At 37.9% G+C, this 24,480-nt stretch overlaps 2 protein-coding genes across 2 annotated transcripts; both read left to right on the forward strand.

The window, feature by feature from the left end:
* Positions 1-241: 241 nt before the first annotated feature.
* LOC139848045 (uncharacterized) lies at positions 242-9,334 on the forward strand. Its single transcript, XM_071837781.1, has 28 exons — positions 242-465; positions 567-780; positions 1,248-1,363; positions 1,447-1,557; positions 1,642-1,791; positions 1,995-2,360; positions 2,456-2,583; positions 2,688-2,809; positions 2,891-2,982; positions 3,069-3,264; positions 3,344-3,410; positions 3,521-3,669; positions 3,736-3,806; positions 3,891-4,064; positions 4,296-4,373; positions 4,759-4,860; positions 5,206-5,295; positions 5,638-5,713; positions 5,869-5,962; positions 6,103-6,172; positions 6,282-6,461; positions 7,001-7,123; positions 7,218-7,301; positions 7,401-7,585; positions 7,679-7,817; positions 8,069-8,128; positions 8,667-8,771; positions 8,880-9,334. Exons 1-28 carry the CDS (start codon positions 346-348, stop codon positions 8,991-8,993), a joined length of 3,576 nt encoding a protein of 1,191 aa, XP_071693882.1. The 5' UTR covers positions 242-345; the 3' UTR covers positions 8,994-9,334.
* Positions 9,335-10,142: 808 nt separating this feature from the next.
* LOC139848557 (secreted RxLR effector protein 78-like) lies at positions 10,143-10,607 on the forward strand. Its single transcript, XM_071838284.1, has one exon. The coding sequence runs from the start codon at positions 10,143-10,145 to the stop codon at positions 10,605-10,607; it is 465 nt and encodes a 154-aa protein (XP_071694385.1).
* Positions 10,608-24,480: the final 13,873 nt, after the last annotated feature.

A 24,480-nucleotide genomic window follows, 5' to 3' on the forward strand; every position in this document is an offset into this window, starting at 1 on the left:
TAAGAAATAATAAAGTTGGGTAAATTTCGAAATATAAATTTCTAATTATAAATCAATTTAGGCAAAGTCAAACACTCAAACACAGTACTACTAAACACTTGGGGTTAGAACTATAAATATTGAAACATCAGGTACTGAAAATGAAATATAAACAAAATTAGTAAATCTAACGTCTACTACTTAAAAAATTGGTTATTTAACCCTTTGTCATTTTCCCTTTTCAGCAAATAAATAAATAAAAATGAAACTCTGATTCCTCATCTATCTTCCCCTCCGTCTCTTTCTGCTTTGTTTCAAGAAAACAAAGACGAAGAAGAATACAATAAACAGAAGCACACGATAGTTATGGTGTCCACGCGTCGCAGTGGATCTATTCCCAACAATAACAGCAGCAACAACAACATGCGATCGTCTTCTTCTTCTGAACACAAACCCCCTTCTCCCAAACGCCAAAAGCTTCCAAATGTTATTATTCCCTTTCTTTTAAATAAATTTATTAAACAAATTTTTTAATTTAATTTCTTTTGTAAATTTACGGAGTATTATTTAATTGAATATTTTTTTAGGCTGATAACGGATGTGCATCGGAGAAATCAACGCCACATGAACAATCACAACCGCTTGTTGTGGACGATTCGAAGGAATTGAGTTCACCGCCGGTGTTAGATCCGCCGGAAAATGTCGCCGAAGGCTTTAATCGGAACAGTGAAGGTGAAATTGTTAGTGTTGCCAAGACTGATGCCGCTCCGGCTGCTTCTGTTGTTACTCCGATCGCACAAGGTTGGTTCTGTATGTATATAATTTGTATGTATATGTATATAAAATATATGTATAGTTCATGTATGTAATTAGACTACTGATAGTAGTTAGTTGTTCTGCATTTTTAATACAGTAAGAAGAGTGTAGTTACAGAACTGTTAGGGTTTAGAATAAAAGTAGAAGTCAACATATAATGTGTTAATTTTTAATTGCCAGCTGTTTAAAGAAGTATAAATTTTATAGTTTTTTTGTATGCATGCTTGCATGTATGTATACAGGACCCTATAGTGTTTCTTGTTTTGCACCCGGAAATTTAATAGTTTTTATGCGTGTACGAGTGTGGTTAAAAAAGTTATAAAGGTGTTGACTATAAGTAGAAGTCAACATATAATGATGTAATCAATTAGGCTAAAATTTGTTGTAGTTTTGGTATGATTTTGAGTTGATTAATGGATTAAGGCTTAGAGTTTGTATTGGCTGTTATTAAGGGTCGGTGCCAGTTTCAGCAGATAAGGCAAGAGGTTCGGTTTCTTTATGGAAACAGCAAAATCAGAGTAGTGAGATGGCCACACCTTGGTGCAGGCTATTTGCTCAGTCATCATTGGTTAGTTTATTTGGCTAAAGTTGAATAATTTTTATGAGTTTTATTGATTCAGCAGATGGTTTATGAAATGCATTGTATTGCAGAACCAAACCATTACTGTTTATACAACCACTTTTGTAGTCGGATCAAACAAGAATGCTAATCTTATCATTAAGACTACAAGTGCCATTCTTTGCACTATTAAGCTTACCGAGGTACTTTGTAATATTTCTTGCCAACATTGTTTTCATTTTAGGAGTTCATGTTGCATCATATGCATACTTATCATTTGTCGACAGGATAAGCTTGATGGCAGTGTTGTTGCTGTGCTTGAAATCAAAGGCAAAGGATCTGTGCATGTTAATGGAAATAGTATTAAGAAGGGTACAACATGCGTTTTAAAATCAGGGGATGAAGTTGTTTTTGGAAGTTTAGGCAGTCATGCTTATGTATCCTTTGCTTAACATAAGCCCTTATGTCAGTCAATTCTATGAGGTGTTTGGATGTGGTTTTTGGTAAAATTTGTGTCAAATAATTTGACAATCAGGTTTAATACGCAAATAAAACACTCCTTTATGCAATGCCTTTGCACATTTTATTATTTATATTTGTTGTTCTACATTTTGTTTTTGCTTAATTTCCATTTCAATAGATTTTCCAGCAGCTACCAAGTGATATTTTGTCAAGAACACATACATTTGTTCGTTGTGGAGGCTTGAAACCACTTCATATTGTTAAAAGGACTAAGGATCCATCAGCTGTTGCAGGTGCTTCTATACTGGCCTCACTGTCAAATATAAGACCAGATATGTCCCGTTTGAAGTCAACTGGTCTAACTGATCCTAAAACCTGTTTGGGGTTAGAGCCACGTCAGCGTAATCAAGATGATGAGCTTGACGGTTTAGAAGTAAATTCAGCTACACATACTGGTAATGATGGACCACCTGAAATTGGAGACATAAGCAAAAGCACACCTTTGGGAAGTAACCTAAACACTAATATTGTTGAAACGGGCAATGTAAGCCTTCTATAATCATTCTTTTGCTTAAGGTTTTAATATACTACAGTTTACTAGTTATGATTGGGCTTAAAAGCAAATATATTTTTTAACAGGCATTGGAACCAACGTTATTACCAACAATACCTGTTAGGTCTGCAATGTTGAAGGAAGAGATTCTTTCCGGGATTATTGATGGACGAGAAGTTGAAGTTTCTTTTGACGAATTCCCATATTATTTAAGGTTTTATTTTTAATTGGCACTATTGTAATATTATAGATGTTTTTGTGACCATATCATCCCTGTATCTGGCAATAAAAAATTGTAAATTCTGCTTTTTTATGCAGCGAGAATACCAAAATGGTGCTAATTGCGGCTTCTTACATACACTTAAAGCACAGAGACAAAGTTAAATATGCTTCCGAACTCCCCACGGTGAACCCTAGAATATTGCTTTCTGGTCCTGCAGGTATGGTTTAAATTATGTTTACTTATCATTTAGTTGGTTTAAATATCTGAAATAACGCTTTGCTATACATCATCTTTTCAGGATCTGAAATTTATCAGGAAATGCTTGCAAAGGCACTTGCTCATTATTACGGGGCCAAATTGCTTATATTTGATAGCCATTCATTTCTGGGCGTAAGCTTTAATCTTTCTGCATTTACACAATCAACAACATACTATACTTCTTTGCAAATGATGAATCATTTGTACGATTCTTTCAGCGTTTTTCATCAAAAGCTGAGCTATTGAAAGAAGTGATCACTAGTAATGTTCCTAAGCAAAGTACCCCGAGTGAACTGGATGCTACGGGAAATGAAAATGTTCCATCTTCGTCTCCCCTTGAACTTAAACAGAAAATGGAGGTCGACGTTGTCCCCTCTGTTGCAGGAACCTCCAAAAGCCCTGCATTTAAATTAGGTATTGTGAATCTAGCTGCTTAATCGTTGTTTAATTTGTTGTCTTCCTCTTTTTAACCAATCAAAATTAAATTGTGCAGGTGACAGAGTAAAGTTTATAGGTTCTTCTTCTGGAGGAGGCGTAGTCCCTTATTCATCTAGTCCAATGTATAATCCTTTTCTATTTTTTTTTTGTGCACAAATTTAGTTGAACCTTTCGTATTGTTGTTGAGAGTGATACATATAGTTTTGTCATTGTTCTGTTCTTTTCATCTTAGGGGTCCTTCTTCTGGAGCGCGTGGGAAGGTTCTTTTACCTTTTGAAGACAATCCTCTCTCAAAAATTGGTGTAAAATTTGACAAACACGTTATTGATGGGGTTGATTTTGGTGGACTCTGTGATATGGGTTATGGATATTTCTGCTCAGGTAATTTTCTTATTCTCATATTATTGTGTTAATATAGCTTGCTGTTAATGGTGTTATTTGTACCAGCTAGTGATATTCGTTTGGATTCAACGGTTGTAGAAGACTTGGATAAACTACTCATCAGCACATTGTTTGAGGTAGTTTAATTTCCTAAGATTATTTTTTAAATTTTTTTATAGATTCCATGGCACTTTGTTTGACCAAACGTTGTTAATTACCAGGTTGTATCTAGTGAGAGTAGGAATCATCCATTTATTTTGTTTCTAAAAGATGCTGAGAAGTCGATTGTTGGGAGCTCAGAATCATATGCAACTTTTAAGGTCTGGCTCGAAAAGCTCCCAGACAATGTTGTTGTAATTGGTTCACAAACTCTCACCGATACTCGCAAAGAAAAGGTAATATCTCATAAGACCATATACTGATGCACTATTTATCCTGTGTAATACCTAAATACTGCTATCTTACATTATGTAGAATTCATCTTTTTGACTGTAATATTAACCCTCATGTCTATAAGACTAGTTCTTGGTTGTTCAAAATACTTCTTATGCAGTTAACTTTGGTACATATATGAAATTATAAAAGTATATTTGCTACTAATTGCATGTCATTCGGTTTTCTTGTAGTCACATGCTGGTGGATTACTTTTCACAAAATTTGGTAGTAATCAAACTGCTCTGCTTGACTTGGCTTTCCCGTCTTCGGTAAGTAGTAAATATCACTGTATGTCTCTATTCATGTGCTACTTTTAAAAATAGAACTAGCATAATTCGTTCTTGAATGTCAGTTTTGATGGTACGCATTTTATTATTTACGTAGGGAAATTATATTAGTCGTAATGGTTTTCTTTGCAAGCTACTTGAATCTGCAAATCCAATCGCCTCTTTTGTTGCAAAACTGGAATTGTTAATTTTTTACGGCTTGCTTATGCTCTCTCAGTTCTTCAAGTTTGGTTGTTTACTTGGCTTCGTTATAGGGCCAAGCGTCTTTTAAATTGGAATTTATGGCTTTTAGGCCCTTTGTAATAATGCCTTTCTAGCTCCTTGCTAAATCAAAGATTCTAATGCTGTTGAATGTCTTTTATTTCAGGATGGTTTTGGGAGAGTACATGAAAGGGGGAAAGAGGTTCCTAAGTCAACTAAGCTTTTAACAAGACTTTTTCCTAATAAAGTCGTCATTCACATGCCTCAGGTTTGTACCCAAACTCCCGATTCGTATCTCAAGCAGTTGGGTAACACGTAACACCAATAAACGGGCCAGAGTTGGAATTTGTCATTTTTACACATACGCTTATAAGTTGTATGATATTTATGACTAACAAATATATTTTTCCTTTAATATACTGTAAATCTATGGGCTAATTTCAATCCATTTGATTCTTTTCTTTTATACTCAAACTTTATTGGTCGTCCTGTTTGCGATAATAAAACTCAATCCTATTTGACTAATTTTCTTGTAAATGGGTCGAAATCGCAATTTCCATCTATAATAATTTGTATCTTGACTACTGTATACAATACTTATGTGTCTTTACAGGATGAGAACCTTCTTGCTAGCTGGAAGCAGCAATTAGATCGAGATGCCGAAACTTTAAAGATGAAGGGAAACCTAAATAATTTACGTAACGTGAGCAACTATTAATTGCTTTTCTCTTGCTAATATTGTGTCTGAAATATGATATTATGTCGTTAACTTGTAGCAACTTGAGGATCACAATAGGTTTTTTTCATCAACATATTGTTTTCAGTAGTCATAGTAATGTGTGGGGACCAACAGGGTTTTTGGCTTGTAAACATACTTTCTAACTTAAGAAAACGTTTCCTTTCGTGAGTCCTAACGTTACCATAAAAGGCATTTGATGCGAATTTATGGAATGTTAAAAGAAAATAACTGTTGTAACTTTTGTGGGACAAACATATTATCTTTGAAGTTCAACCCCAGATAATTATTTAACAATTACGTTTGCAGGTATTCAATCGGACTGGGATAGAATATGACGGTTTGGAGACATTGTGCATCAAGGATCAGTTGCTTACGAACGAAGGTATGTTTAATCTTTTCTTATCTTTTATTACAGATTATACTTCACAAAGGATTTGTTACATGATAAGTGAAATGACATTTGATAGAGAGGTAATATAACGTTTGATAGAGAAATTGTTATTGTAACTAGTTAACTGTTTTGGAATTGTATTAAAGGTACTGAGAAAGCTGTTGGCTGGGCCTTAAGCCACCATCTAATGCAACATGCTCAAGCTGATCCAAATGCAAGACTTGTACTTTCAAATGAGAGGTATATGAATATGAACATTTCACTTATCTTAGCATTTTGCTCTCATTATTTTGTTATAATAATTTGATATATTACCCATTAATATTATGATTTAATGGGGGAGTATGTAACTGTTTGTTTGTAACATGGCCACCTGGCAGCATACAACATGGTATTGAAATTCTCCAAGCAATCCAGAATGAATCCAAGAGCTCGAAGAAGTCTCTTAAGGTATTAACTTAAGTGGTTCGTATATGTTGTAAATTGTTGAAACCGTTGCATACCGAATTGATTTTCAATTGATCATACCAACTTTTGTTGACTATTTGTAAATATATAGGATGTTGTGACAGAAAATGAATTCGAGAAAAGGCTTCTAGGTGATGTGATACCACCTAGTGACATTGGTGTAACATTTGATGATATTGGTGCATTGGAAAGGGTCAAGGATACATTGAAGGAGTTGGTTATGCTCCCTTTACAAAGACCCGAGCTTTTCTGCAAGGGCCAATTAACCAAGGTTTTCACATTTTTACTTTTTGTTAGACATTTATTTAGCTAGGGCTTAGTTTGTAGGAACTTAAATTTAGTTGCTTTTTGTTAGACAGGTGCCGATTTTCGCTCATTTGCTTATGCATAGGATGATTTGGTTGTGTTTTGAATGTTTTAAATCGTTTTCAGAGATTTAGATTAATTTTTTTTAACTACCATTTTAATAGTAATCAACACATTAGTTAGTTAATCCGTAGTAAGTCTTAAGAAAATGGACAAATAAGTGCTTGCAGTTCAACACATTTGGACCGACCCTTACCAAAACGACATGTTTCTACCTAGCCTGTTTTGGCCTGTTAACCGACTCGCCCTACTCATTTTTTTTACAACTTTTTGATAAAGCTTCACTTATACCCCCTAATCAAATTACATTCTTACCTTATGCACACACGGAGGACGTGGCTGTAAATATCTGAACTGTAATATGTAATTGGAGCAGTATTAGATATTTAGATCTGATATTAGTTTAATATATATATATATATATATATATATATATATATACAGCCGTGCAAGGGAATTCTTTTATTTGGGCCTCCTGGAACTGGAAAGACTATGCTGGCTAAGGCTGTAGCTACAGAAGCTGGTGCTAACTTTATAAATATATCTATGTCAAGCATCACATCGAAGGTACAATTCTTACAATTTTTTTGCCGATTAGTTCTATTTATATAGTCAACAGACCTTTTTTTCTCACTTCTGTATCCTCGTGTCTCTTATTCAGTGGTTCGGTGAGGGTGAGAAGTACGTCAAGGCTGTGTTCACACTCGCTAGCAAAATTTCTCCCAGTGTTGTCTTTGTGGACGAAGTATGATTCTGAAATATTTCATATTTGTTGATTTTAACCAGAGGGCTGTATTGAATTGAATAGTTCCATTAATAAAGATTATTTTTTGGTATGTAAAAGGTGGATAGTATGTTGGGGCGAAGGGAGAATCCAGGAGAACATGAAGCGATGCGTAAGATGAAGAATGAATTCATGGTGAATTGGGATGGTTTGTGTACGAAAGATACAGAAAGGGTTCTTGTTCTTGCAGCTACAAACAGACCTTTTGATCTTGATGAGGCAGTGATTAGAAGGCTTCCTCGTAGGTAAACTACTACAAGATTATGACTTTTTGTTTTTTTTAATCTCGAGAAAATTGAATTCATTTTAATGTATTCATTTTTTTTATTATATGTCAGATTGATGGTGAATTTACCAGATGCTCCCAATAGAGCAAAGATCCTAAAGGTTATACTAGCAAAAGAAGATTTGTCTCCAGATATGGATTTGGATGCAGTTGCCAACATGACCGAGGGCTATTCTGGAAGTGACCTTAAGGTTTAGTCTCTCTCTCTCTCTCTCTCTCTCTCTCTCTCTCTCTCTCTCTCTCTCTCTCTCTCTCTCTCTCTCTCTCTCTCTCTCTCTCTCTCTCTCTCTCTCTCTCTCTCTCACACACACACACACACACACATACACACACACACTATATATATATATATATATATATATATATATATATATATATATATATATATATATATATATATATATATCGTGAATGGTGTTAATGTGATTATTCTATATTGCAGAATCTGTGTGTCACTGCTGCACACCGCCCAATTAGAGAGATATTAGAGAGAGAAAAAAAGGTATGTTTTTCCTCCGTATAATGTGTTCTGTTTGAAACTGGCAAATAGTGAACATGTCCTATTTTATAACGGAGGGAAAATGATTAAGGTTTAACATGTTTAATTAAGTTGTAGAGGCTGCAAGATGGACATGGTGAAACGGGGTCAGTAAAACTGATCATTCTATTGATGGGTCAAAGCGGGCTAGTTGTTCCCCAAACACTTTTTTGTTAGCTTTTGTGAATAATTAATCTGCTAATGATGATTATATGTAAAAAAAAAATAAAAATACAATTGTAAATACTTGAGTGTGACAATTAAGGGGCTTGTATACTTTTGGAAGTGGGTTCTGGGTGAGTTTTTAAGTTTCAACCCGTTTGGCCATTTTTCAGTTTTGGTATTTATCTCTATTCGACTCATTTGCAATTAAATGAAACGAGGGTTAACCCATTAATAATTAAATGTGTCAAAATCTCCCCTTTAGTTTTTGGGTGTTGTCAAAATTTGAATGTGTTTGTTATGAAGTCACTTCCTCAATTATATTTTGGTTTGATGGCAGGAGAGTGCTGCAGCAATAGCAGAAGGCAAACCTGCTCCAGCTCTAAGTGAAAGTTCTGATATTCGGCCTTTAAACTTGGAAGACTTTAAATTTGCTCATGAACAAGTTAGAACAACAAACACTCCTTCGATGCTTAATTAGAAATATATATGATACTTTTGTCATATATCACATGATATATTATTTGACTAAATACAACTATCATTTTTTTAGGTTTGCGCAAGCGTATCCTCAGAGTCTGCTAACATGAACGAGCTTGTGCAATGGAATGAGCTCTATGGAGAAGGAGGATCTAGAAGAAAGAAGTCTCTCAGTTACTTCATGTGATGGATAGCTTCAGAACAGGAAGAAAATGATGGCTTAAAATCGAAATTGATTCAAAGCCATCGTGTTTGTACAATGAAGTATAGGCCTTTTTTTTTGTTTTGTGCAATTTAACTTAAATTTTTATCACTTCTGCCAATTGTATATCTTCTTAAATCTGAAGTTGTAGTCTTGTGAGATGGCTGGCATAAAAGCAGGTAGGCCTTCCCAATCCCAACTGTTGTTTGGTTAGGGCTGCTTCAGCTTTTGTTTTGTTTTCTCCCCCATCTCTTGTGATAACTATGAGGACCCTTCTTTTTTGGTTAATTTATTTGTCAGATATTGTTACAGAACTAATAATAATAATAATAATAATAATACATCAAGTTTGTGTATATTTTCCACATATCCTTTTTAAACCGTTTCGTACGAACACTAACTGAGCTTCATACATACTCTGATTTATTTGATCAAAATCTTAAACGTTTGTAACTCAAATGACTACAAATTTTGTCATTTACTCAAATTTAGAGAGATCAAGACCCCGTCTAGCCCCTATAAAGATTCCTAGTCTTGGATACGACTTGGCTCCACTAGTTACATATTTTAGTTTTTGATTGAAAATATATGCTATTGGGACGGTTATGATTTCATGTTTGAAATAATTTACGTTACGGGGGAAGGACTAGGAATGGAGGACCTCATGTCTATGATATGGCCCCATAATATCAAAACAACTGTTTCTGCACGAGGATCAACCATGGGGAAGTTAGAGTGGCCCTACGCAAGATGGGGAGAAACAAAGCAGTAGGACCGGACCAAATCCCCATAGAGGCGTGGCGGTGCTTAGGCGATGATGGGGTTAGGTGGTTGACAAACCTTTTCAACATGACGTTTAGAAGCGCAAAAATGCCAATGGAGTGGAGACTGAGCGAGGTTATTCCCATTTACAAGAACAAAGGGGATGCACAGACGTGTAGTAACTATAGAGGTATAAAGTTACTTAGCCATACCATGAAACTATGAGAGAGAGTGATTGAGACTAGGCTTAGACGTGAGACAAAGGTGTCAGAGAATCAATTTGGGTTCATGCCAGGACGCTCCTCGATGGAGGCAATTCACATTATTAGAAGTCTTATGGAGAAGTATAGAGAGAAACAAAAGAACCTACACATGGCTTTCTTAGACTTGGAAAAAGCTTATGATAGTGTCCCACGAGAGTTGATTTGGAAGACCCTTAATGGTAGAGGTATCCCAAGTAGGTATATAAGAGCTATTATGGACATGTACCAGGGGGCGAAAACTCGCGTTCGGACGACAGTAGGATACACAGAGTATTTCCCAGTAGAAGTAGGTTTACATCAAGGATCTGCTCTTAGCCCTTTTCTTTTCGCTTTAGTCTTAGACGACCTGTCTCAAAGGATACAAGGGAGTATCCCTTGGTGCTTGATTTTTGCCGATGATATTGTCTTAGTATCGGAATCCCAGGATGAGCTAAACAGAAGGCTGGAGCAATGGAGGAATGCCCTGGAACAAAATGGACTTCGGATTAGTAGACTTAAATCGGAGTATCTTAGATGCGACTACGGGAGGATCGAAGATCACAATGATACTGTGGATATTCGTATTGGGGATTAGGTCTTACATCCACAGGATTCCTTTAGATACTTAGGATCAATGCTACACAAATCGGGAAGGATAGATGAGGATGTGTCTCACCGTATAAGAGTAGGATGGCTGAAGTGGAGAGCTGCGAAAGGGGTTTTGTGCGACAAGAAAATACCTCTTAAATTGAAGGGGAAATTCTTCAAGGTAGCGATTAGACCGGCCATGTTGTACGGATCGGAGTGTTGGCCAATGACGAAGGCCAAGAGAGGAGGATGGAGGTGGCAGAAATGAGGATGTGTAACAACCCAAACCAACCCGCGAACAAACCACGTGAAAATACAAAATAAAAAAAAAATTGCTGAACTGCCACCTGGCGCGGCGCGCCATATAGGCCGCGCGGCGCGCCAAACCTGACTGTCCGGAAAGTCTTTAAATGCGAAAATGTTTGACTAGTTCCCGACATATTTAGGCGTAACGCTTTTAACCCCATGTTCTATATATAAAAACTAGCACGTTCTATTAATAAAATTATGTTTACGAAGCGGGGCCCACATTGACCCAAATTACCCCTTAAGTACCAAAATACAATTTTCGACCATACGACTTTTAATACAAAACAAAGCCGAGCATGGCGATTGGGGATACGCTACCCAATCCTAATAAATCCAAAAGCAAGCCTTCTACGCAAACTATGCAAGTCCTCTAATCCTCGCGCTTACCCGAGCCACCATCCGCATGCAATCTATAAAAAGAGTCAACAACGAGAGGGTAAGCTAACGCTTAGTGAATGATAATATACTACATACATATATATGTATAAAATGGACACGCCACACAAATATCAAATACCGCATACCGAGGCATCCATATAAGGCACTACACTAAGCATACCGTACGATCTCTAAGCAACGAGCTAAAGATACAACAACAATATAAGTTCACCAACGACGATGTGAACAACGCCAAATAGCTACGCCCGGAGGGTTAGCTACAACACAACAATACATTAATATATAACAATATAAACGAACAAGGTTAACACCTTAACCCAATACCGAGAACCAAATACCACAATGAAGATTGGCCGAACTACACGAGCCTTAGTAATCCGAAACCACACGAGATTACTATCTTCACAACATCGAGGTTGGCCGAACTACACGAGCCTTAGTAATCCGAAACCACACGAGATTACTACCTCAATAAGATGACCGAACTATACGAGTCACCATGAATCCGAACTACACGAGATTCATTTTGATAAGATGACCGAACTACACGAGTCACCATGAATCCGAACTACACGAGATTCATTTTGATAAGATGACCGAACTACACGCGTCATCGTGAATCCGAACTACACGTGATTCACTTCTCCAACTCAAAACCCTTCGCCATTGGGGTTATATCATCCACATCACAACCACGTGTGATAGTGTACACACAAAACGTGTACCTCGCCAAATATGGTCAACCAAAATGCACAACCGTGCCAATTGGATCTAAACGCAAGTCTATCAAATCCACCTATATGTGAAGTGAGCTCTATAGCCGAGAATCACTTCACCCGACCCGCACCCATCCTACACATACATATGCACATAGGATATTATCACTCACCTTGAAGTCTTGAAGAATGCTTCCAAGAAATCCGCAACTCGCCAATGGAAAGTACCTATTCCATTATCACAATTACAACAATACACTTAGAGTGGATTTACAAATCAACCCAATTCGTCACTTAGCGCAATTTCGACCCAAATGCACTTCCAAGCACAAACCGTGCCCAAAACTAACCAATAATCACTAACACAAGTGAGAATGGTCCTAATACGCCAATTAAACCCGAACTCAAGTGTTAAACACGTGTCATACCCATTTTGACACTTAAACCCTAATTTTGACCCATAAGGTCAAAATCTCACCATTTACAAGTTTTGACACCCAAAACACATTTAACTTGGTTTTATACTTCAACTTAATCCATTTCAAGTTTATAAACCTCATTAAATCGCCAAATGGGTCATAATCACCACCAAACCCTAATTTGACCCAAAGTCACAATTAGTCAACCAAATAACTTTAAATGGGTTTCAATACTTCCGTAATCACTAACTTAAGAGATTAAACTCAATTTCAAGTCCTAAACATGGCCAATTAGTTCACCAACCCAAAATCCACCAACAATTAACAATAAACCCAATTACTAGCTTCACTAAACCCATTTCATCACCTAAAAGGGTTTTACCACAAACTAACTCAAAACCCTAACTTGAATATCAAATCAAATAGATGAAATTCGGAGTTTGAGCTTACCAATACTACCACAACGTAGCTAGGAACGAAAGGAACAACTTTAGAACTCGAGCTTTTGATCCAAACGGCCTCCTTCTTCTCCAAAACCCCAAATCTCTCTCTAGAATCTCTCTCTCTCTCTCTCTAGATAGTTAGGAGTGATGGATGGATGTGAAAATGATCCAAAACTGATCCACACCAGCTAATATGGCTCACAAATTCGGCCCCAAGTGAAATTACCCAAATACCCTTCATTTAAACCTTTTAAAAAGGCTGAAAATTGCCTCAGCAGCAATCGGCGCGCCGCGCCAGAAGGTGGAGCGCCGCTCCAAATAACTGGAAATTGTGGTCGAGCCCAAAACAGGTTTCAGCAACTTGTTTTGGCCATAACTTTTCGACCGTAACTCCGTTTTTGATGAATCAAATATCGTTGGAAACGTAATAAGATATTCTATCCAATGGTAAGGCTTTGAAACATCAACTCAAACTTTATTTGGGGTTGAAAAGATACGTACACACCTTGTCACTTCGGACAACGTCCAGTTTCCTTCGACGTTCGAGCAAGCAACACGTACACTTCATACACGCATCATACACCATAAATACATTATGTACAATCAATATTTGGGTCTTACAACTCTCCCCCACTTAAACTCGATCACGTCCTCGTGATCCTCGTCACTTAACCAAACGGACCACACTCCACGGTCCTCAAACATACGTCCCAATCCGACTTTCCTAGGCAACTCTTCCCAATGAATCACCTCTAACAACCAAAATCGTCACACGCGATTTAACAAATCACAATCCGAGCACTAAAACCATGCTCAATCCCTCACATCGGGAAACTCAATCAATCTCGAACCAAGATATCAATTCCTTAGCGTACCTTTACCACAGACAACGCTAAAAACAACCAAATATCGACCTAAGGTCAACAACCCGAAACGATGAAGACCGAACCAAACGAACCCTTACGGATTACACCAATCACTAAACATCCCTTGTAGTGCGCCATACGACCAATACACAACTACCGTAACATCATAATCCAACGGCTAGAACCGATAGCGCCCAAGCGACTATGGCGACGCTAATCCCATGGTGTACAAAATCGACGATCGTCACACCCGTAACAACACGTGAGCGAAACACGGCTATCGCATCACTAATCACACAACACACGAAGGCTGGCCGAAAACACACGCGCCTTAGTGAATCCGAACTACACGCGACTCACTACCTTCACCACAACAACAATCGGGAATGGCCGAACTACACGCGCCATAGTGAATCCGAACTACACGAGAGTCACTATCCCGGAGGAATGACCGAACTACACGAGTCAATTGTGAATCCGAACTACACGAGATTCACTCCTCAATACAATGACCGAAACCACACGAGTCATTTGTGAATCCGAACTACACGAGATTCACTTCCACAACATCGAGGTTGGCCGAACTACACGAGCCTTAGTAATCCGAAACCACACGAGATTACTACCTCAATAAGATGACCGAACTACACGAGTCACCATGAATCCGAACTACACGAGATTCATTTAGTTAAGATGACTGAAACCACACGTGTCATCGTGAATCCGAAACCACACGCGATTCACAATCTCAACATAGGAAGGGTACTCGCATTTCCCACCGGTACTCGCATTTCCCGATAGTGTTACACCATACCGACATAACACTACTCCCTTGATGAAGTCAGCGGACCCCGAAGGTCATGCTCCACCAATCACAACACCGGATGAAGTCAGCGGACCCGAAGATCATGCTTCACCGATATAACACCACGCTCATGATGAAGTCAGCGGACCCCGAAAGTCATGCTCCACCAATCACGTATTCACATGATGAAGTCAGCGGACCCTAAAGATCATGCTTCATCAAACAACCATACCATAATCGAGCAAGAACCACCTATACCAAACATAGGTACCAAACAATAATTCTCCACAAGAGAACCCGACACACACCTCCCTTAACCGGAGGATTTCACCTTGCTCGCCAAACACGTCCATTATCTCTCAACGAGATTTACCACGTTACCACCTCGGTGATGATTCAAATCCAAACCATAAGTACAATTTATCCGAGATTGTACTCTACCACAAATCGACCAAATCTAGGTCTCGACAACATTTTCCGGATCTACCAAAAGCATCATCCGAAATCTCACACTAAAACTTCCTCGTGCGGGAGTGTAACTCCCCCACTTAGAACCACGTTCCATATCCACAACTCGTACAACCGCACAATGCTACCACAGGTAGACTTTACCAACAATTGGGCTCACACGACCCATTACCACATCTTACTCCAACCTTGAGCACACGAAGGATTTTAACCAACCCTTAAACACTTTGTACGAAAAGTGTACCGCAACACAATCAGAGTCGAACACCACGCTAGTAGGTATAAAAGAGGCACCTAATGTCGCGTCATAAAGACTCCATTACCAACACACATCGAGATTTAAAACACTCGATCTCAAGGGTTCCAACCAACCGACTAACCTCATGATTCGTCACTTCGACATAAAAGCGAACACGCGCTTAACAACCAAACACCAAAACCATTTCCGTGGCTTGGTAGAAACGTTTCCCAAATACTAAGGAATGCTTGGTTGCACCAAGTCTTACGCCCTTCGCCCGTCAATCAAACATCAACATAGGGTACTTCCATTAGGAACGTCACCCATTGCATAACATGCACAACAAAGGCACGCAACTCAAACTCAAACGGCATTTAATAAATAATCAAAAGACATATTTATCAAAATTAAACGTACCTTAACGTCTCCTGGCCGCACCCGTCCCCGCTAACTTGGGACATTCCGACTTACGATGTCCTTCTTTTTGGCAATTGAAGCACACCATACCATCACCCTTTGGTACCGACATTCCCAAGACTTGTGACCCCTCACGCCACAATTGTAACATCTAGCCGCACTAGAATCCGACATACCCGCTCGCGTACCACCCGTGCTCACACTCGGACCCTTAGCCCTCTTACTCGGAGCACCATAAGAAACGACCCTTCGCTCACTTGAAGGTTTACCCTTTTTCAATCGTGAATACGACTCGAAACCTCTAGCCAAGTCGAATAATTCCGAAAACGATTTCGCTTGACCCCGGCTAATTTTACTTTTCAAGTCATCATTCAAGGTCCGATAGAAATCTCCCATCAACAAACGATCATTCCCCAAATACTCTGGACAAAAACGAGCCTTCGCCATGAAGGTCGTCTTAAGAGTACTCAAATCCATAGATCCTTGTCGCAAATTTCGTAACTCATTACGCAATTCCCACAAATCGGCCGAAGTCCGGAACTCCTCGAAGAATTCCTCCTTAAAGTCGTCCCACGATAAAGCCATAAACGTCTCGCCACCGACAAGATCAATCTTACCATCCAACCAATCCCTTGCCCTACCCCGCAACAAACTCGTAGCGAGTCTCGTCTTTCTCTCGGGAGGGCAATCAATAGTACGGAAACACCCTTCGACGTTCGAAATCCAAGTTGTGCTTACCAAAGGATCCGGCTTTCCGTCATACATCGGGGGTTTAGTCCTCATGAAGCTCTTAAGATAACGCTCCATTTCACCACTACTTTGAAGTTCGGAATACCTCCTTTCCATTCTTTCTTCTAACGCACCCATTTGCTCCGCAACGGCGGCCGCAACCCTAGCGTTAAACTCCACGTCATTCGCCTCGGTCTCGTTTCGCGTCGTCATTCTAAAGAATGCAAAACGATTAGTCCACGAACGTGTAAAACCGTACGCACGACACAGCCCCATCTTGCTAAACACTCATCGTACATCACTTGTTAGACACGATTTGCACCCGTAATAAGGTTTGAAAGTTCTTATTACGCACACATGCCGCATCGACTCGTTAGTACAACGACCGTCTCGCTCGATGATATACACAAACACAACCAAAATTCTACGCGGTACAAACACACGCGAGAATTATTATCACAACACAACAACATATTAATAATATCCGCATTACTAATATAAACGTTAGTCAACCTATAGCCAAGGCACTAACCAAACCCATTCCGACCCGTAATCCTACAAGTCCCGCAACAATTTAAGCACACACAAGTCTAAGTCTAGGCACCTATCTCAAGTCACCTAAATCCCTTAGACCATGCTCTGATACCACTTGTAACAACCCAAACCAACCCGCGAACAAACCACGTGAAAATACAAAATAAATAAAAAATTTGCTGAACTGCCACCTGGCGCGGCGCGCCATATAGGCCGCGCGGCGCGCCAAACCTGACTGTCCGGAAAGTCTTTAAATGCGAAAATGTTTGACTAGTTCCCGACATATTTAGGCGTAACGCTTTTAACCCCATGTTCTATATATAAAAACTAGCACGTTCTATTAATAAAATTATGTTTACGAAGCGGGGCCCAGATTGACCCAAATTACCCCTTAAGTACCAAAATACAATTTTCGACCATACGACTTTTAATACAAAACAAAGCCGAGCATGGCGATTGGGGATACGCTACCCAATCCTATTAAATCCAAAAGCAAGCCTTCTACGCAAACTATGCAAGTCCTCTAATCCTCGCGCTTACCCGAGCCACCATCCGCATGCAATCTATAAAAAGAGTCAACAACGAGAGGGTAAGCTAACGCTTAGTGAATGATAATATACTACATACATATATATGTATAAAATGGACACGCCACACAAATATCAAATACCGCATACCGAGGCATCCATATAAGGCACTACACTAAGCATACCGTACGATCTCTAAGCAATGAGCTAAAGATACAACAACAATATAAGTTCACCAACGACGATGTGAACAACGCCAAATAGCTACGCCCGGAGGGTTAGCTACAACACAACAATACATTAATATATAACAATATAAACGAACAAGGTTAACACCTTAACCCAATACCGAGAACCAAATACCACAATGAAGATTGGCCGAACTACAAAAGCCTTAGTAATCCGAAACCACACGAGATTACTATCTTCACAACATCGAGGTTGGCCGAACTACACGAGCCTTAGTAATCCGAAACCACACGAGATTACTACCTCAATAAGATGACCGAACTACACGAGTCACCATGAATCCGAACTACACGAGATTCATTTTGATAAGATGACCGAACTACACGAGTTACCATGAATCCGAACTACACGAGATTCATTTTGATAAGATGACCGAACTACACGCGTCATCGTGAATCCGAACTACACGTGATTCACTTCTCCAACTCAAAACCCTTCGCCATTGGGGTTATATCATCCACATCACAACCACGTGTGATAGTGTACACACAAAACGTGTACCTCGCCAAATATGGTCAACCAAAACGCACAACCGTGCCAATTGGATCTAAACGCAAGTCTATCAAATCCACCTATATGTGAAGTGAGCTCTATAGCCGAGAATCACTTCACCTGACCCGCACCCATCCTACACATACATATGCACATAGGATATTATCACTCACCTTGAAGTCTTGAAGAATGCTTCCAAGAAATCCGCAACTCGCCAATGGAAAGTACCTATTCCATTATCACAATTACAACAATACACTTAGAGTGGATTTACAAATCAACCCAATTCGTCACTTAGCGCAATTTCGACCCAAATGCACTTCCAAGCACAAACCGTGCCCAAAACTAACCAATAATCACTAACACAAGTGAGAATGGTCCTAATACGCCAATTAAACCCGAACTCAAGTGTTAAACACGTGTCATACCCATTTTGACACTTAAACCCTAATTTTGACCCATAAGGTCAAAATCTCACCATTTACAAGTTTTGACACCCAAAACACATTTAACTTGGTTTTATACTTCAACTTAATCCATTTCAAGTTTATAAACCTCATTAAATCGCCAAATGGGTCATAATCACCACCAAACCCTAATTTGACCCAAAGTCACAATTAGTCAACCAAATAACTTTAAATGGGTTTCAATACTTCCGTAATCACTAACTTAAGTGATTAAACTCAATTTAAAGCCCTAAACATGGCCAATTAGTTCACCAACCCAAAATCCACCAACAATTAACAATATACCCAATTACTAGCTTCACTAAACCCATTTCATCACCTAAAAGGGTTTTACCACAAACTAACTCAAAACCCTAACTTGAATATCAAATCAAATAGATGAAATTCGGAGTTTGAGCTTACCAATACTACCACAACGTAGCTAGGAACGAAAGGAACAACTTTAGAACTCGAGCTTTTGATCCAAACGGCCTCCTTCTTCTCCAAAACCCCAAATCTCTCTCTAGAATCTCTCTCTCTCTCTCTAGATAGTTGGGAGTGATGGATGGATGTGAAAATGATCCAAAACTGATCCAAACCAGCTAATATGGCTCACAAATCCGGCCCCAAGTGAAATTACCCAAATACCTGATGTCGAACGAGGTGTATATAAAATAGCTTATATTTTACTAGGAAAAACTATTAAATACGATACAATTTTACACAAGATATTTATTTATTTATAGAATGGATATACTTAAACCTTGCTACAACACTTATAGGCAGTGTACCTAACCGTACAGTAGTGTAGTTTTTAGTAAGTCCGGTTCGTTCCACAGGGAAATCTTTAAACAAAGCTCAACGCTATATTAGTTTATTTTTATAAAAATACAAATATATATATAGGTAATATTATTATTATAAAGGGGGGTTTTTACCGTTTAATGACCGGTTTGTCGATTTTAAAACTTTAGTCGCAGTTAAAACCTAATGTAAAATATAAAATAAATACAAGACTTTAAATTAAAGCGTAAAGTAAATAACGATAATGAAATTGCGAATAATAAAAATGCGATAAAATTAAATTGCGATAATTAAAAGTACGATAATTAAAAGTGCGATTAAATAACAATAAAAGTGCGATAATTAGAAGTGCAATTAAATATAAAATAAAGGAAATTAAATATGAAATAAAAGAATTATGCTTATTTAAACTTCCGTAATCATGATGTTTGACGTGTTGATTTTAGTTTTATGCCCATGGGTTAATTGTCCTTTGTCCTGGATTATTCAATATGTCCGTCTGGTTTTTGTCCATAACAGTCCATCAGTCATAAATATAAATTGCAAGTGTCCTTGTCAAATTATTATTATACCCGAAGATAAATATTCCAACTAATTGGGGATTCGAATTGTAACAAGGTTTTAATACTTTGTTTAATGAATACACCAGGTTATCGACTGCGTGTAAACCAAGGTTTTACCACTTTGTTAACAATTACACCAATTACCCTTGAATGTAATTTCACCCCTGTTTTGATTATTCTAGTGGCTATTAATCCATTCCCGTGTCCGGTAAAATGAACGATTATTCGTACATATAAATACCCCGCCCATCGTGTCCGATTGAGTGTATATGGTAGTTTATAGGGACGCCCAATTGTAAATTTTTATATTAACATTAACAAACTTTCATTTAGTTAAACAAATATAAAGCCCATTAATAGCCCATAGTCTAGTTTCCACAAGTGTCGTTCTTTTGTCCAAACCCCAATTATGGTACAAAGCCCAATTACCCAATTTTAGTAATTAGCCCAACATCATGATTACTTCGTTTTAAATAAGCATAATAATAACTTAGCTACGAGACATTAATATAAAAAGGTTGAACATAACTTACAATGATTAAAAATAGCGTAGCGTTACACGGACAGAATTTCGACTTACACCCTTACAACATTCGCTAACATACCCTTATTATTAGAATTATAATTAAAATTAAAATATAAATTATAAATATAAATATATATTACTTATGAAGAGGAAGAAAAAAAAGATGCTTAAAACTCGGCAGAAAACTGGCTTTATATAGGACCTGACCAGCAATCTCACACCATGCGACTCGCATGATTTTGTGCTTCTGGCCATGCGAGTCGCATGGCCACCCTGGATTCAGCCAACTACTTTGTTTTCTTCTTGCCGACGTAATATAATAATAATAATATATATAATATATAATTATATATAATTATATATATATATTATATTATATTCTTGTGCATAGTAGACTAGATATTTTTGGTCCGTTGCGTCGGGCGTTTCTTCTTGGCTCAGGTCCCGGTTCCGGATTTTCGGACGTTCTCGTGTATTATTTTGATTCGCGTACTTTGCGTTCCGCAACTTGTACTCTTGTCATTTTGAGACGTTCCTCATCAATATTTTGAACCTTTTTAGTTGTATCTTGTACTTTTTAGCTCTTTGGACCTTTTTGTCTTCAATTTGTCGAATCTGCCTTTTATCTTCTCTTTTTTAAATTTAAACGAATATCGCTTGTAAATAGAACAATTGCAACTAAAAGCTTGTCTTTCTTGAGGAATAATGCTATGAAATATATGTTCGTTTTTAGCATTATCAAATATTCCCACACTTGAGCGTTGCTTGTCCTCAAGCAATATCGTCTTGAAATACTAGAATCACTTCTTTATTCTTCACACTTTGTACATCAGTGATTTCTATACGGCGGTATAAACAATGGTAGTAACGATATGGTTTACAGTCCCACATGACTATGAAAATTTAGATCCATTAAGGAAATTGGATCTTTATGAAAACATTTGATCTTTCGAAATCTAGTTTTTACCCTAGATAAGTTTTCCGGAATAACCCTTTACCGGTGTTTGCAAAATATTTTTGTGGGTTTGGTGGGTTTCAGATTTGAAAATTTTAGCTCAAAACTTGCGGTTTTGTGTCACCCACTTGCTAACCTTGTATTTGGAAAGCAACACGTCCAGTTTACTTGTTCCGTATATTACCTTTCGGTAAACTACCGTCCGGTTGTAAAGGAAAGCGTTGAACAAGCAACTGTTAAGGCAATGTCCCGTGACATGCTTTTGATTATGGTCTATAACGTGTCGGACGCAATTACTATCCTTGGTAGGAGCAATAGTAAAGCTCACCCTTATAATTTTTCGGTCTGGCACAAGGTCCTGTCTTTGACCATGCTATGCAACCACCGTTCTTACGGTTGACACCCGATTTAGTTCAGGTGACCTAATGAATTCCAGGTGAATTCCTAGGATTTTACGTTCAATGGTAATGAACGCATTGAAAATAGGGTTTTCAGAAAACAAATCGGTTTGTATTTTTGATCAAAATATTTTCTCGTTCAAGCTCGAGTTTAGATATCATCGAATTCCATGAGTTTGAATTCTCAATCTTTAAGGTCAATCTCTAGGATTGAGTAATATCAGTCTTAAAAGCTGATTTTTAATCTTTAAGGAGATTATCTTTTCTGGGGATCTGATTCATTAGTCTTATCCAGCTAATTTGCATGGTGCCCCCCCATTGTACGAGATAAATCCTTCTCATGGTTAGGATAAATCTGACCACTTGGCGACCCTGTTTAATGCTAAGGTCCGTGGATTTCCTGCTGATTTTAGTGATGACTTTTCTAGATTTTTCGTCAACCTACAGCTGGTCTGGACGACAACTTCATGACCTAAATCAAGAAGCGCGTGTCTTTTTCGGAAGACTTTACTTCCTTTTAATGATGGAATTGATTCATCATGTAGATCCATCTCTTCTTTTCTTTCATCGGGTAAAACAGTTTAGTTTAGTCCAAAGCAAAAGTATTTTCAGTTATTTGTTACAGATATATGTGACATATGTTTAAGATAACTTGGTAAATTTTCCCACACTTGGCTTTTATTTTCCTTTTTATCGTCCTCTATTCCATTTTAAATGAATTTTAACATTTTAGTTTGTTTCTCAATTTATGTCCTTTCCGAGGTAACAATAATTTCGGTGTTAAAACCTAGTTTTATCGTTCATAAATATGTATAAACATGATTTTGAATTCATTTAATTGAAAATTAATAAAAATTTTACTAGAATTGGGTAGTCAGTATATAAGACTAGGGCTGTTCTTTTTTATCAGAGAGCACTAGATTCTAATACAACTACTGATTTACTAGTATTTTTAATGGTAACCAAGTGTTTAATATAAAAATTTTAAAATCCGAAAGAATTTAACCCCTTCCCACACTTAAGATCTTGCAATGCCCTCATTTGCAAGAAATCAGTAACAATTTAAATTATTGAGGGTGATTTGTGTGAAAATGATTAAATTTTTACCAAAGTTTCCAAATATATTGGCGTTTGTTTGCTGAATGATAAATGGTGCACGTCATTTGTTCATTCCGTCTTGTTGTTATTTCACATATATTTTGCATCATTGTCGTCAAAATTACTTGCTTTTGCTGAACTTAATGCCAGTCTTTGAAAACGCGTTGTTTAACCCTGTTTTGTGCATAAAATAGAATACATACAATACAAATATAATCATACATGTAATTTGAAATGGAACTTTGGCATCCCACTTTCAAACTATAAGAAAAATATTAGTACACAATAATAATAAGAATATCAAACATTACATAAACGTAATAAAATGTTAAGTGTTTAAAATAATAAAAATAAAAATTACCAACTTATCTCTACTGATCAGGAGGTGGGTTAGGAGGAAAATTAGGATATGGATCCCAATTCATGTTCGCGTCCGGGTTCCATGGCTGATTATAGGTGAACTGGTATGCTGCGTCATAATCATATGAATCATAGGGTGGTCTCATTTCTGGCTGATGTGCGGGATAGTATGCGGGTCGGGTCGGATAATACATCTCGCCAGGCTGCAACTGGCTTATAATTTGGCGCTGATGATAATCCCATCGACCATGCTCTCGTTGCCGGGAATGCTCGTAGTCATTCCGGCGTTGCCATGCCTCGTACTGCATATGCCTATCATAGTTCGTCATGTATTCATCCTCCATACGAATGCCTAAATCAAGAGCAGTCTCCCGAACAACTCCTATAATGTTGTTCGCCTCCTCCATCTCATCATCCGAACCTCTCTCTACCTGTCGCTGAGGTCCCTCGTATCGATATACCCGACCACGTCTCATCAATAATACCCTTGCACCGTGATAAAGGTTTGAACTTATAGTTTCACCTCCGTCCTCTATTTCGTTCATTGGACCCCCTTGGTGCTTATCTACACCTAAATACTCTCCAATGAGAGTAATGAAAATACCACCACCTATAATACTCCCCGATTTCATCCCCGAAACTACATTAGCGAGATAATAACCAACACAATAGGGAATGTTAACGAAACTCCTCGGGTCTCTAATACACTTGAGGTAGAACAAATCGTTTACGGTCAATTTCTCCTTATTCCTACCCCTTTGTGTAATTGTGTTTGCTAAGAATCTATGAATCACCCGGAGTTCAGCTCTGTCTATATCTAAGTATGTATGATTTCCACTGGCGTGAAATTCATTAAAGTGGGACATACGCCTCCAGACAGCGTTAACATCAAATTCCCTATCTACCCTTTCTCCTTGGGCAATCAGGCTATTACAGTCGGGGCTCAAAAGTTCAGCAGGGGTGTAAATCTGTAAGGCCCTGGCTAAATCTATCATGGACATTCTGTACATTCGTCCACCTAACAGAAATCTAATAAAGCTTCTATCATCTATCCTCCTAACATCACTGTTTAACTTAATAGTACTAAGTAATTCTATACACCATTCCCTATATATGGTT

This window comes from Rutidosis leptorrhynchoides, chromosome 5, assembly GCF_046630445.1.
Source record: "Rutidosis leptorrhynchoides isolate AG116_Rl617_1_P2 chromosome 5, CSIRO_AGI_Rlap_v1, whole genome shotgun sequence".
Lineage (NCBI taxonomy): Eukaryota > Viridiplantae > Streptophyta > Magnoliopsida > Asterales > Asteraceae > Rutidosis > Rutidosis leptorrhynchoides.

Excerpts from the sequence above, each read along its gene's own strand:
- LOC139848557 (XM_071838284.1), top strand. The coding sequence starts at position 10,143 with ATGGCTTTCTTAGACTTGGAAAAAGCTTATGATAGTGTCCCACGAGAG.
- LOC139848045 (XM_071837781.1), top strand. The coding sequence starts at position 346 with ATGGTGTCCACGCGTCGCAGTGGATCTATTCCCAACAATAACAGCAGC. Across the intron at positions 4,374-4,758 it reads ACTTGGCTTTCCCGTCTTCG|GATGGTTTTGGGAGAGTACA; the intron begins GTAAGTAGTAAA and ends CTTTTATTTCAG. Across the intron at positions 5,963-6,102 it reads CTTGTACTTTCAAATGAGAG|CATACAACATGGTATTGAAA; the intron begins GTATATGAATAT and ends GCCACCTGGCAG.